We start from the raw sequence: 15,781 nt of genomic DNA on the forward strand, positions 1-15,781 counted from the left end.
TTTTAGGAACTGTCCAGAGCAGGAGAGGTTTTCTCCTACTTTGGACAGTTCCTAACAAGGACAGAGGTGTCAGCAGAGAGCACTGTGGTCACACAGAAAAGAAATTCAAAAAGAAAAGAACTTCCTGTGGAGCATACAGCAGCTGGTAAGTACTGGAAGGATTAAGATTTTTTAATAGAAGTAACTTACAAATCTGTTTAACTTCCTGGCATCAGTTTATTTAAAACAAAATGTTTTCCGGCGGAGTACCCCTTTAACTAAACTATATTATGGTAGTAGTGGAAGTAGAAGTGCTGTTCATTTTATTTATTGCTGAAATATCTATTCTATTTCCTAGCTGTACCATATGGTCGTCAAAGAGACTCATTGAACCTTACAGACTCTTTGTGTGCATAGAAAGTCAGTCTCGATCATTCCTCTTAAAGGGGTACTCCGGTGGAAAACAATTTATTTTAAATCAACTGGTACAGATTTGTAAATTACTTCTATTAAAAAACGTAATCCTTCCAGTACTTCAGCTGCTGTATACTACAGAGAAAGTTCTTTTCTTTTTTAATTTATTTTCTCTCTGCTGACACCTCTGTCCATGTTAGGGACTGTCCAGAGCAGGAGCAAATCCCCATAGCAAACCTATGCTGCTCTGGACAGTTACTGACATGGACAGAGGTGTCAGCAGAGAGCACTGTGGACAGACAGAAAATAAATTCAAAAAGAAAAGAACTTTCTTTCTAGTAAACAGTAGCTGATAAGTACTGGAAGTAAATTAGAAATCTGTTTAACTTTCTGGCATCAGTTGATTTAAAATAAATTGTTTTCCACTGGAGTACCCCTTTAAAGGCTAAAACTGTATGTCATAGGAACGTATAGAGAAACTGACTTCCTGTGCACACAAAAGACCAGATGCTGTAAGATTCAATGAGTTTCTTTGATGACCATATGGCACAGCTAGGGAGCCGATATTTCAGCACTAAAGGTGCTGGTAAAAAAAAAAATATGAACAGCGCTTTTTTATTACATAATACGGATTAATAATAGTCTAGAACATAACATCCTGGTGGGTGTGCTTCTTTAATAAAAATGCCTGCTGTGGATATCTAGGTTCAAAGTCACTCTATACTACTTACCATGTGGTTACAGTCATGCATTTTCTTGCAAGGAGCTCTAGTGCATATTGAGTTGCTGGTGCTGCCTCCTCCCCAATAACTGTGCCCACACATACCGCTAATTCCAACTCATTTCCTCGGATCAGGTTGGCCATGGCTAGCTTAAATAAAGCAAAAAAGACATTCAACTTATTAGAATTGTATCATGCAACAGAAGTAGATTACACCCACTAAGCCAGGCTTATCCTACTAACAGCAAACACAGAAGCCCCCCTCCTCCAAGCAATCTAACCAGTTCAGTTTTTTTATAATTTGGGAGGCCATGAAAAGTATAATATATCATAATGTAGTCACAAATATTTAAATGGAGAACAATATGAGAATTACAGGTGACTGCACTAATCTCAGTAACCTTGTAACAGCCGCCTTTGCATCTAATAGGAGCAGGGCATATACTATCCCCCCTCAGATGTCATATGGATAGGCTGTGGCATCATCACCTGTACAAATATTTTAGGCTGGGTTCACACTACGTTTGTAGTGTACTGGTGCCGGATCAGGTTGGGAGGAGCGAAAACCAGCCGCTACCGTACCCCAGCCGGATCCGGCTGGAACCCCATTCATTTCAATGAGCTGACCGTGGGCCAAACGCTGACTCTGGTCGGCTCATTTATGCCCCGTTTACGGTTTTTCCACCGGACCTAAAACCGTGGTATACCACGGTTTCAGGTCAAGATAGAGAAGCGTGTATGGGGAAAAAATAAGCCGACTGAAGTCAGCGTTTGGCCCCCGGTCAGCTCATTGAAATGAATGGAGTTCCGGCCAGATCCGACTGGGGTACGGGAGCGGACGATTTTAGCTCCTCCCGTACACTACAAAGTAGTGTAGTAGTGTGAACGGGCCCTTAGAGATAAAAGAGGGAAAAGGCTGTACCATTCACAAGTCCTATTAGAGATGTCTTTTGTTAGGGGCTCCATAGTCAAATCTCCATGTTTGTGTTCATTTTAATTCTTTATTATGCTGCTAGTAGCAGAATTGTTCCTTTTAGCCATGAGGAAATCAAATACTCCATATCTGTCCTTCCCCTTAAAGGAGTAGTCCAGTGGTGACTCAGTGGTGAGCAACTTATCCCCTATCCTAAGGACAGGGGATAAGTTGCAGATCGCTGGGGGGTCCGACCGCTGGAGCCCCCTGCGATCTCCTGTACGGAGCCCCGACAGCCCGCGGGAAGGGGGCGTGTCGACCTCCGCTCAAGGTGGCGGCCGACACGCCCCCTCAATACAATTCTATGGCAGAGCCGAAGCGCTGCCTTCGGCAATCTCCGGCTCTGCCATTGAGATGTATTGAGGGGGCGTGTTGGCTGCCGCCTCGTGCGGGGGTCGACACCCGCTATCTCGGCGGAGAGCCGGGGCCCCGTACAGAGAGATCGCAGGGGGCCCCAGCGGTCGGACCCCCCGCGATCTCAAACTTATCCCCTATCCTTAGGATAGGGGATAAGTTTTTCACCACTGGACTACCCCTTTAAGAACCAGCTAAAGATTGTATTCCAACATTTTGTTACCCATGGTGCACGTACAGACTGTCAGTGGTTCTAAGGAAACCTGCACAGAAACCTCTAAAGGTTATTCTTCTGTGACTTCATCATCAATGAAAATAGGCATTAAAAGGAGCAATTGTGACTTATAATGGGGTTTATTTGGGCTTCTTGCTTTATGAACAGTGATTTTTCATTTATGTTTTGTGGGGGGGGGGGGCGGTTGGTATTGAGATATTGATGAGTGCTGATGGATAAATATATATATATATAATATATATATATATATATATATATATATATATATATATATATATATTTATCCAGCCTCCTTGATACTCTGTTTATTGTGACTATTGTGGCACTTCTGTGATACCAGTATTAGCTTTAAAGCATACACGTCAGATCCAACTAAAAAACATTTTTTTAATATATGACTCAGTGCCTAATCCTGACCATATACATCTATTTTTATGTGTCTAGCATCTTTATTTAATTTTTTATTACACTTTTAATTTAGCTCACTAGTCTGAATTCCTCTCAAAGGGAGGGGGCGTGGCCTCACTGTGCAGGTCTCCGCCCCCTCCCTCAGTTCACTGTCTGCTCACATCTCCCCTAACATTAGTAAAACTACAACTCCCAGCTTGTCCTCACTGACAGTAGCAGGACACAAGCTGAAAGTGGGAGGATTTTTCCTCCAGCTGTGAGCCCTGTGCTCACAGCTGTCAATCAAGGAAGTGTGTCCATGACATAGGTGATGAAGCATGGACACAGCAGCACTAGTATGTGTCCAAGCAGGCAGGGTAGCCAGTTGCTTGACTGGCTTTTTCAGTATGAAATAGTGAAAATATTCTAATGAAAGCAATTGCAAAACCTATCATTTTTGCATGCTTTACAACATATCAAAAGTTTTTGTATCTGAAAGTGCCCATTTAAGTTAAGATGATTCTTGCACATATTGGCCCTAATTTACTATTGTAAACCCGACCTGTTTTGTCAGGTTGTGTGCCAAAATGTGGTGCAGCGCGTCAGAATTTGGCCTGTGCCAGAATTAGTGGTGCAATGCACCAAATAAACCTACAAATCTGGCAAACCTGAAAAGGGGCATGACCTGCCGGGAACGGATGTGGCCGTTTTCACAGCCCGACCTATTTACTATTGAATTCACAGAAAATCCTGTGAATAAATGGCTGGAAATTTCTACCTGGAAAAATCCGTTCAGAAAATTTTCCCGACTTGTAAATCTGTGACTCCCCATAGTAAATAGAGAGGAAACCTGCAAGTCGGAAACAACATTTCACACTTGTAAAAACCCTAGTGTGGGCCCAATGAGGGCCATTATGTTTGTATCTGAGGACTAAAATATATATTTTTATGTGCATTCAATAAATTCTACATTTTAATTTTGGAGCCCAAATTCTGTGCTAGGTTTCTATTGTTTTGGCCAGAAGTTGCACTGCATATTTTGCTGTTCTCCCTGTTAAAAGGGATGTAAATACCGAGAGAACAGTGAATGCAAATGTGAACAGATCCTTTTACAGACCCTAATAAAGCGCCTGATTCAGATTCTGCTATAGGCTGCACTCCTGGGGCCATCAGCACAATACAGCTGATACAGAGTGCTTCATTTTATTCTGTGTATAAAAGGGCATTGAGGCTGTTGAATTATCACTCTACTTCCCCATACACAGAATGAAAGCAGTGGGAGTCATAGGGAAGCAGATATCAGTAGTGCTGCCCTATTACCCAGGTTATTTGAGTAGCAGTGTTAGAGAATTTCCTAAAAAGATTGTTCAAGATGGTGTTCCACTTTACAGTTCAGCCTGGTAATGAGATGTGACTCCTATCAGAGTGTGTGTTAGAGATTGGTCTTTTTTTTCAGATTTTTCATATTATTATTACAATATGGAAACTTACTTCAATGTTATCTACTGCTAAATGACAGCAAGCAGCAAGCACGGCCCGACCATCCTGGAAGTACCATTCTGCAAGTTCTGCACTGACTCGATGAAGAAGTCTGCACAGACAAGGACAATGGGGAATGTGTGTATGTTAGTATATTCCCCTGGAAATTTATCTGCCAAGAAACACTTAGTTGCTCAATTCAAGACTTACTCATTGTAGTCTTCTATGTTGTTGCCATCAGTTGGAGATACAGTAGTGACAGACATGTGATTGCTCTGTATATTTCCTTCACTAGCTGCCTAGAAGTAAAGGACGCAGTTTATCAGGAGAAATTATACAGAGAACATGGGACTATACTATAAGGGAATACAATGCAAGTAAAAAATAGAAAAAGACGCCAGCACAAAAAAGCTACTTGAACCAAACAATATTTGTAATCCACAGGGTACTGTTGCAATTTATGTTGGACCAGGTACGGACCTGTGTGTGGGGGTGCTAACGTATAATGGAGTAAGTCATGTGCATCCAAAAATTGGAAAAAGAAAAACGTTGCACTCACCACAGACACGGTATGTGATTTTCAAAGGAAGTAGTCTTTATTGTCACATTCGATAATGTCACAAATCCAAAGTGGGGGAGAAGGAAAGAGGCAGACATCAGCTCCGGGGAGCCGACCAGAAGCAACAAATCGTTTCGCAGTGAATACTTCTTGCTCCCCGGAGCTGATGTCTGCCTCTTTCCTTCTCCCCCACTTTGGATTTGTGACATTATCGAATGTGACAATAAAGACTACTTCCTTTGAAAATCACGTACCGTGTCTGTGGTGAGTGCAACGTTTTTCTTTTTCCAATTTTTGTATACTATAAGGGAATGACACAAAAAACAAAAGGTCACTGTGCAGTAAGAGTACATTGGTTCCTTGTTATCTAACTGGTAACTTCATGCTAACTGAGGTGCTACCTATTCACAACCTCAAGACGGAGCCTGACAGACCCAATTATAGATCAACAGGGTCCACTAGCTGCTGTTGGTGTCCATTGTTTGGCTCTGAGAACCTAACTGTGAGACATAAATGGGAATGAATAGAATCTCTTACATGTTATGTAACAGTGCAGGGCAGTAGACCCCTACCCTGCAGCTGCCCAGCCAGGTTTTTCCTGGGAAATTATGAAAAAATTGCAGCATATCTGAAAACTATTCATGTTTCTTAAAGCCATACTGTACAGATATAGCAACGCTTAGCTTTTCCTTTTTAACACAGCATATGTTTAATTGTTCTTTATATTAATACATATAAACCTACCACATATTTGTGAATAATCATTGTGCACAGGAAACAATGACTCCAATTTTATGAAAGATATTAATACCTGTGCCACAAGTAAAGCCTCTTTAAGTTGTCCTCTGGAGGTAAAGAAACTGACAAGTTTTTTCACATCACCAGTGGCTATACAGTATGGAATCACATCATCATTTTCCTCCTCAATAAGCTGACTTGCTCTTCTAAAATGAAACACAATGTATCATTTAGCATGACATATCCAACATACAGGGGCCACTTGTTGCTGCAAGGTATTAGGAGATCACATTTTTTCACAGTCCTAGTGTACATGGAAGTTATTCATGGGAGGGCAGCTTTGTGGCTTAACACTTAGCACTGTTAGGCTGGGTTCACATCAAGTTTTTACTAATACGGGGCCGCATACGGCTGGGGGGAGCTAAAACATTGCCGCTCCCGTATCCCTGCCGTATGCCGCCCGTATGTAATTCATTTCAATGAGCCGACCGGAGTGAAATCACTCCGGTTGGCTCATTTTTGCCACGTATGGGGTTTTCCACCGGACCTCAAACCGTGGTTCTCTACGGTTTTAAGTGCGGTGAGAAAACCGCATACGGGGCAAAAATTAGCCAACCAGAGTCAGTGTTTCACTCCGGTCGGCTCATTGAAATGAATTACATACGGGCGACATATGGCAGGGATACGGGAGCGCAAGGTTTTAGCTCCCCCCAGCCGTATGCGGTCCGGTATTGGTAAAAACGTGATGTGAACCCAGCCTTACTTGGTTTTAAATCCAACAAGGGGCAATATCAGCTTTGAGGCTGGTATGGTCTTTCAATGCTTGACCGGATCTCCTTCCTTTTCACTTGAAACCATAGCCTTTCACTCTCCTCTCCTGCAAAGGTTTTCTTCTGATATTTTTTCTCTGTTCGCGACCTTGCTTGTTTGCTGACCACTTCTCCTTGTCTACTGCCTGCTCCTATTGCCCCTATTGTGAAATTTCTGCAACAAGCTCTGCCTGTCCTCACCCAACCATGATGACCTAACTTCACCTGACCTGAATGCTGCCTGAACAACTGTCTATTGTCTACTCCAACATTACTAAGCCTTTATTTGTCAGCAGTTGCTATTAAGAGATTATTCTGAGAAAGACAACATAAGGGTCCACATCCCTGCAGTTCAAATCCCTATTTTAAGAATTAAATAAAACTATATAAAATAATGTACATTAAAAAGAAATTGTTTTAAAATCAATAAAAACAATATTTGGTAGATTTATGCATACCGGAGCTCCCCACATTTTAATTTTGAAATTAATCAACAACACAACATCAGGATGAATCTGCTGGAAAACCATTTCATGTTGGACTTTTATACGTGGCAGAATGTTGACAATCTCAGCAAATGGAATTGCACAATTTTTCAACATTGATAAATCGTGCAAATGAGTACTCGTGCAAATGTTACCGATAACCATCCTGATACCTGCCGATTGCACCGACGCCACGTGATCAGGAGGTGCTGTTTCCCCTAATAGCTCCCCCTCCTGCAAGTCCAACTTGTGGAGAGAAGGTGAGTGGGATTTTTTTTATCATTTTCATTTGGAGCAGATATATTGGGGGAAACTAATAGGGACATCTACCTAACAGGAGGTTCCCTACCTACCTACCCAACTACTAGAGGCTTGTACCTAAAAAGGAGGAATCCCTACCTACTGGGGGCCTTAACCTAATATGGGGATTTCCTACTTACCTATCTTCTGGGAGCTTTTACCTAAAATGGGAGGATTCTCTAACTATCTACTGGGGGCTTCTGGGGGCTACCTACTTACCTTTTGGGGGCCTTTTCCTAATAGGTGGATTCCCTATATACCTATCTTTTACAGGCTTCTAAATACCTGCCTACTGGTGGCTTCTATCTAATAGGGTGTGATTTCCTCCATAACTACTGTTTTTTTATTTATCTAATTAAGGGGAGGGGGATTCCCACCTAATTACTGGAGGCACATCCTACTTATAAGTGTCAGTAAATGCCAAGTCTAGAGCCACCTCTGCTGTTGCATGAACACAAAGTATTAGTATCAGTAATTGCTATTGGTGAGTACTTGAGCAAACGGATTGGTACTTGTACTTGGTCTTAAAAAATGGCATTGGGACATCCCTAATATCTGATGTTTTAAATATCAATTCAATGAGAAAGATAACAAACATCTTTGTAGATCTATAGTATCTCACATAACTGAGTACACCTCTCACATTTTAATACATTTTTTATTATATATTTTCATGTGACAACACTGAAAGAAATGATACTCTGCTACAATGTTAAGTAGTAAGTGTACAGCCTGTATAACAGTGGTTAATGTTGTGTCCCTTCAAAATAACTCAACACAGCCATTAATGTCTAAACTTTGGCAAAAAAAGCAAGTACATCTCTAAGTGGAAATTTCCAAATTGGGTCTAAAGTGTCAATATTTTGAGTGGCCACCATTATTTTCTAGCACTGCCTTAAGACCTTATGCTCGCCCACCTTTAGTTTGAGGATTTCCCACAGATGTTGAGCAGGGTTTAGGTCTGGAGACATGCTTTGCCAGTCCATCACTTTAACCCTCAGCTTCTTTAGCAAGGCAGTGGTCGTCCTGGAAATGTGTTTGGAGGCATTACCACGTTGGAATACGGCCCTTTGGCCCAGTCTCTGAAGGGAGGGGGTCATGTTCTGCTTCAGTATGTCACAGTACATGTTGGCATTCATAGCTCCACAGTGCCGCAGCACTCATGCAGGCCCAGACCATGACACTCCCACCACCATGCTTGACTGTAGGTAAGACACAATTGACTTTTAACTCCTTATCTTGTTACCACCACACACCCTTGACACCATCTGAACCAAATAAATTTATCATGGTTTGATTGGACCACAGGACAGGGTTCCAGTAATCCATGTCCTTTGTCTGCCTGTCTTCAGAAAACTCTTTGAGGGATTTTTTGTGCTTCATCTATAATGTTTTTTTTGTTTTTTGTTTTTGGGACAACAGCCATGCAGACCAACTTAGTTGTGTTTTGCATTTGTTCTGATCACTGACATGCTAACCACTCCCCACCCCACCTTCAATATCTACAGCTATTTACCAAAGACAATCTCTGGATATGACACTGAGCACGTCCATTCAACTTTTTTGGTTGATCATGGTGAGGCCTGTTCTGAGTAAAACCTGTCCTGTGAAACCACTGTATGGTCTTGCTTACCTAGATGCAGCTTAGTTTCAGGGTCTTGCCAATCTTACTATACCCTAGGCCATGTTTTTTTTCAGAACCTCAGAGAGTTCTTTGCCATGATATATCATATTAAACTTCCAGTGACCAGTATTATTGAGTGTGATAACATCAAATTTAAGACACCTGCTCTCCATTCACTCTTTGTAACACTCCCGAGGCACATAATACCAGGGAAACAGCCAATTGGACTTAGGGGTATACTACATTTTGTTGCCAAGGTTTAGACATTAATGGCTGTCTGTCAAGTTATTCTGAAAGGGCACAATGTTAACCACTGTAAGGGTACGTTCACATGTACAGGATCCTGTGCAGATTTGATGCGCAGGATTTGTAACTGCAGATTAGAAGCTGTGCTCAGTCATTTAGTTTACATTGAAATCTGCAGCAGAAAATCCTGAGCATCAAATTTGCATACGTGAGAACGTACCCTTATACAGACTGTGCACTCACTAGTTTACAGTGTAGCAGAGTGTTATTTCTTCAGTGTTGTCACATGAAAATATATAATATAATAGTGGTGAGTGTACTCACTTGGCGGATATTTAACAAATCAAGTGTAGAGGAAGAGTGGTGCAGTTGCCTATAGCAACCAATTATTTGGCTTCTTTGTGAAAAAGGCCTGTGGAAAATGAAAGAAGCAATTTGATTGGTTGCTCAACTTTCCCTTTGCCCCCCTTGTCTATAGCACTATGTTTGTTAGTCTTGTGACACAAAACCCATATATCTGAATTTGCTATTTTTTATGATATTGATAATTTTTGCCAGTTTACTCACCTTTGCATTAATTTTTTCCAGTATTTCATAGAAACACCAGGAGCCACCGATAATGCCTTATCCCACTATAAATGAATGACACAGGATATTATTAGCACTCTAAGATGAATTGCATTCACTAGTATTCATTGATACATGTCCCAGATTGTATTTTGTATTTGTAGTGTGGTTGTAGATTACCTTTACCCTTGAATTTATAACATATGTATGAAGATATGTTAGGACAGTTCGCTAACTTGTTGCATTACAAATTTTTGAAAACTTTGTATGTGTCCAGATTTAGTTTCTGGACTGAACGGTCAGTATGTTAGTAAATATAAAGTATGACCTAACCATATGTGACCTATATTTTGGTTGTGTTCACATTTACTTGTCATACAACACTTGATATATGGGCCCTATTATATTTCAATGTACACTGCCTAGGAAATAGCATTCCTTGTAGATGACATGTGAAGGGATTGTTTACACTAAACATTTATGAGGGTACAATACAAACAGAGAAAATAGGTTTTGAATCGGCAACTGGACATATAACTGCTTCTGCTTGCTGGATAGCCATTAATAGGACATGCTGTCACTTTAACCGGGATTACGGGAGGAGCTCACGTGAAATACAGTTACTCCAATAAATTGAAACACCAAAGAAATGAATAATGGAACACTCACCCGATAGTATATCCCAAGCGTCTGGTCATCTCTTGGTAGGGAGGCAGTAGATGGTACGGGGGGAGGTCAGACGCCGGCCACGGACTGTATCACGCCATTTGGCACTAAGTCAAAGCTACACGTGCGGCCTGACAAAGCACCAAGTGGCATGATACGGTCCGTACCATCTACCGCCTCCCTGCCAAGAGACGAACAGACGTCGACAACAATCTGCCAGCTTGGGATATACTATCGGGTGAGTGCTCAGTTATTCATTTCTTTGGTGTTGCAATTTATTAGGGTATGTTCACACTGAGGAAATGGACCAGTACAATTTCTTCAGGAATTGTTAAAGAAAAAAATAACTTTGTCCTCATCATTTCCGTACCAAAAATCATTGCTAAATTCCCATCATATCCTTGTCATTACGTCATCAAAGAAGTGCAAGGACATAATTCCACACAGAATCCTCAGCAAGAATTGACATGTGAATTCTTGAAGCAGATATTAAAGGTTTATCCCAACACTTACAAACATATTCCCTACCACCAAGATTGTGGATAAGTGCCAGAGTGTCTGATTGTGGTTGGTCCAACCTCTGGGCCTCCCCCGATCTCCAGAATGCAGCCCCAAATCTCCCCATTGCCTAATCTATGGGAATGCTGGATATACCAGTGTAGATAGGGTGGCTACGTTTTTAAAGTCCTAGATAGCCCTTTTAAATCTTTGTCAGATTTTCAAGAAATTCAAGTGGAATCTGTTTCAAATTACCTAGCGTGAACGTACCCTTATAGTGTTAACATTAACATACCCTTATAGTGTGAACATACCCTTATAGTGTTTTATTATGGATTCAGTGGAATGGCATGAGGTCTGTGTACTGCTGCCATAATACAGGCCTAAGGCTCATTCACATAAAGTCATTTGATAGTTAAGTACCTCTCCCAGTTCAACTAAAAGCTCACAGTATCTTTGGATCTGTCCTAATCTCAAATGGATCTCAGCAGCTTCTTTTAGTCTTTCTTCTTTACTTGGCGCACCTATCCCACCACCGAACTTGGACATCTTCACTGTTGTTAACTCTTGAGCTTTAGACTGTCAGGACATAAGCACATGTTTTACGTTTACTGACATGCCTCTATGGTTACTCGACATAGCACAAATATGTTTTTTACTATAGCAGTTATAACAGACAGGGCTACTGTACTTTCAACATTTAACCTAATAAATGTGCTTATCTTTGGAATGTCACTGTAAGGTTTACTCATCTCGGCACATGTAGCCTACCTCACCACCATTTTTTTTTTTTTTTGCATGAAAAGCAACAGAAATAATGTGTGAGATTAACACTAACAGGAGATTTGTAAGTGTCATACATAGCGGCAAAGGGCTTGATAAATATAGCATTCGAGGCTTTGCTTTCAATTCAATGGTGCCAAAAATAGCATTAATAAAAAAAACATTCCTTTAGCTCATATAACACAATATAAAATGCATTATATATAGTGAAACCTTTCCAAAAGAGCAACTTCTTCAGAAATCCATCCCTGACCTAGAATACATTTTTCAGTGATGTTTTTCTATTCTCATACAAACCCATGTTTATTAATCTTTTCTGTTAGAACTAACTCTTTTAAATACTAATTTACCTTTTTTGGGTGTTTTTTTTGGGTGGTTGTCTCAAATTTATTTCACTGTTATTTCCTAGTAAAACCTTTAATTACCTTGAATATTCTTAAAAGTCTCATTGCAAAATGTGCAGAATGAAGAAAAGTTTTGGCGAGTTGACTAAGACTGGGGGGGTACAGTTTATCCTTAAATTAAAGGGGTACTCCGGTGGAAACCTTTTTTTTTTTTTTTTTTTTTTCAAATCAACTGGTGCCAGAAAGTTAAACAGATTTGTAAATTACTACTATTAAAAAATCCTAATCTTTCAAGTACTTATTAGCTGCTGAATACTACAGAGGAAATTATTTTCTTTTTGGAACACTGTGCTCTCTGCTGACACCACGAGCACAGTGCTCTCTGCTGACATCTCTGTCCATTTTAGGAACTGTCCAGAGCAGCATATGTTTGCTATGGGGATTTTCTTCTACTCTGGACAGTTCTTAAAATGGACAGAGATGTCAGCAGAGAGCACTGTGCTTGTGATGTCAGCAGAGAGCGCTGTGTTCCAAAAAGAAAATAATTTCCTCTGTAGTATTCAGCAGCTAATAAGTACTGGAAGGATTAAGATTTAATAGAAGTAATTTACAAATCTGTTTAACTTTCTGACACCAGTTGATTTAAAAAAATAAATAAATAAAGTTTTCCACCAGAGTACCCCTTTAAGGAGAACACCAAAAGGCTGTGTGGAGGCTTTTCAGAAGTAAGATCTAACTTTATGGAAATTATTCAACTGTTTATCGATAAACTGACAGTTTTAACATGGAAAACCATAACCACAATACCACAAACATTTAAAATGACATATCAAAACTACATATACTACACATTTTAAGTTTCCTCCATTCACACATTCAGCTGCTTTTAAAAAGTACATTGCTTGCCCCTGGAAACTTACAGCAGTTTACTGCTATCCTGTTGTCAGACGTGATGGAACACTTTGTAGTGAGGTGATAAAGTAAGCAATGGCTATTAGATGGTTCACTCATTTATAAGAATTATAAGTGATACACTATAGATATTGGTACTTACCGTTTTGAATCTAACTAGATGCTTCATATGCATAATTCCTTTGCAGTAGTTTTGGGGAAGTAAACTGTCATCTTGACCTTTTAACACAGCAACTAAGTCCCATAAATTTTTACTACCACCTGGAGGCTGAAGGAGAGAGAAAATAGTCAGAGAATATAATTGATGCTACTAATAATACTAGTAGGGGTGGACACTTACAGTAGAGGGCCCCTGTGCATGAATACTATAGGAGACCCTTGTTTCCTAACTACATTCTCTTAAAAAAAAAAAAAACCTCCCTGGTATGTCATCTTTCACATGCTTCTCAAAGTGTGATGCTTACTGTAATGTACTTACCCTACTGCTATCCACCAGTGGTCCTGGGCCGTTCCTTCTTTAGCTGCCGCTCTGTTGCTGACGGCGGGGCTGGTAAGCCTATAAAGGTAGCAGGGACACCGGGCCAATCAGGTTCAGCACCGGCATCCTGTACTGCCTGATGGCACTGGATTTAAACAAGAGATGGCTGCCCACAGTTGGCTTTGATATGGTTACCTTGCCTCACATGCCTTCTTACATTATTCTGTGGATTCCTGGATTGCAGACCTCCTGCCTGTTTATGACCTTGCCTCTGACCTCTGCATTTGATGTTCCCTCACGGTCTGACTCTGCTTGCACCTGACTACGCCACTATCACTGCTTCTGCTCTGACGTTAACCTCTGGTTCTGACCCCGGCTTGTGTCCTGTCTATTCTCTGGATCTGATTCTGTCCTTGTTATGCCTGCCTGGTTCAGACCAGTTCTGTCTATCTACCCCTCTGACCCTTAAGCTAGGCCCTGTGCACTTACCTAGGGCAGAGACCATTGCATAGTTAGGGGCTGCTACCAAGGGTAGATTGTCCAAGTAGATCGGGTCAGTGGTGCATGTGGAGCTCATGGCAGCACTGTCCCCCCTACGTTACACTTACTCGCTTGTGAGGTGCAGGACCCCTTCAGTGCCGGAAAATCGACAAAAAGCACTCTAGCCATGTAACAATGCTATTTCCCCTTCCCAACAGTGCCTAGAGTCATAAAGGGGAAAGGTGCCAAAACCAACTGGCAGTTCTATATCCAACTCTATGACATTGTTGTAGAAGATTAGACATATACCTTCAAAGTATAAACTACAGTAACTGTTCTCTAATGTGTTTTCAGCAATTATCAGAAATGCTGTAGTAATACTAAAACTTGTCTACTTTATGGTAGTCTCTGTTTTCACAATGCAATTCAGATACATTCTGATAACATTAAAAGAAGTTGTATGAGATTAAAGAAACATTCCGGAAACAGCACCTCCCTTGTTTATTGGCTGTTTTTGGTACTCCAAATTAGCCCAATCAGGTGACTGCAATACCATACATGACCCATGAAAAGCAGTGCTCCAGCTTCTGGATGACAGCGGCCATGTTTCTGTATTATTATAAACCCCTTGAATGATATAGCTCGTGTTTTTACTATACTTACGAGAACATGGTACTTACAGACATACACTCAGAAAACCACCTCAGTTTCTTGCTCCTCAGATTACCAGTCAGTTTGTCCACTTCTTGTTTAATATCACGAGATACTTTCCCACACAGTAAAGGTGGGGCACCAGGCTCCATGGCACGGTCTAACAGATGAGAAAAAGGAATATATAATAGTGACATATATACACCATTGTAAGGTGTTAGCTCTGGGGAAGTCCTTCTTGATGATCACATACCAGTGTTACCTATTACTTCTTCCCATGGACGGTCTGCCAGGATATTTATTTGTAGAGGTGAAATCAATGGTGTTAGTGACCACAGCCTCACAGTGGAATCCCGCGAACAGGAAGCCATGGTGAACGGTCGATTGGGATGACATGTCAGTCCTAAGTAACATAAACATCAGGGGTAGAATCATTAAAAATATCCAAATCTATAAGCTATTATAGCACTGACTGAAACCAGATTTAAACATTTTTTTTTTTACTTTTTTATAAACCATATTGCCATTTTTGTCACATTTAAAGAGGTACTCAGGTGGAAAATAAGTGTTTTCAAATCAAGTGGTTCCAGAAAGTTAAAAACATTTGTAAATTACTCTATACTACAGAGTAAGTGGAGTTGTTATTTCCAGTCTGACCACAGTGCTCTCTGCTGACACTGTCCAGAGCTGGAACAAATCCCCATAGCAAACCAATCCTGCTCTGGACAGTTCCTGAAGCGGACAGAGGTGTCAGCAGAGAGCACTGTGGGCAGACTGGAAATAACTTTTCAACTTCCTCTGTAGTATACAGCAGCTGATAAGTACTGGAAGGATTAAGATTTTAAATTGAAGTAATTTACAAATCTGTTTAACTTTCTGGAACCAATTGATTTGAAAACATTTGTTTTCCACCTGAGTAACCATGACCACAATGTGCCCACCATTTTATCTGTAAGCAAGGCTTACAGGGGAAGGGTGGCATAGTGATTTCCAAGACTGCAATCTCTGTGTTCACAACAATCCAGTCCACTCTTCTTCTCCTTATGTGTATAGATGGCATATACTAGCGATATATGCAACTACAGTTTCACCCATAACA

At 40.8% G+C, this 15,781-nt stretch overlaps 1 protein-coding gene across 7 annotated transcripts in view; it reads right to left on the reverse strand.

The window, feature by feature from the left end:
* The window catches only part of WDR17 (WD repeat domain 17), a 198,574-nt gene that overhangs the window by 33,728 nt on the left and 149,065 nt on the right, over window positions 1-15,781 (reverse strand). For all 7 annotated transcript variants that reach the window (XR_008889319.1, XM_056560654.1, XM_056560637.1 and 4 more), the window contains 9 exons: window positions 14,936-15,085; window positions 14,712-14,842; window positions 13,216-13,341; window positions 11,458-11,613; window positions 9,871-9,935; window positions 5,913-6,045; window positions 4,753-4,841; window positions 4,555-4,654; window positions 1,125-1,264 (listed from right to left, as the gene is read on the reverse strand). Coding sequence is in view for 6 of the 7 variants with exons in the window: in XM_056560654.1 (XP_056416629.1) it covers window positions 1,125-1,264; window positions 4,555-4,654; window positions 4,753-4,841; window positions 5,913-6,045; window positions 9,871-9,935; window positions 11,458-11,613; window positions 13,216-13,341; window positions 14,712-14,842; window positions 14,936-15,085 (1,090 nt within the window). In the remaining variant the exon portion in view is untranslated. The remainder of the gene's footprint in view (window positions 1-1,124; window positions 1,265-4,554; window positions 4,655-4,752; window positions 4,842-5,912; window positions 6,046-9,870; window positions 9,936-11,457; window positions 11,614-13,215; window positions 13,342-14,711; window positions 14,843-14,935; window positions 15,086-15,781) is intronic.

This window comes from Hyla sarda, chromosome 1 (assembly GCF_029499605.1).
Source record: "Hyla sarda isolate aHylSar1 chromosome 1, aHylSar1.hap1, whole genome shotgun sequence".
Taxonomy (NCBI): Eukaryota; Metazoa; Chordata; class Amphibia; order Anura; family Hylidae; genus Hyla; species Hyla sarda.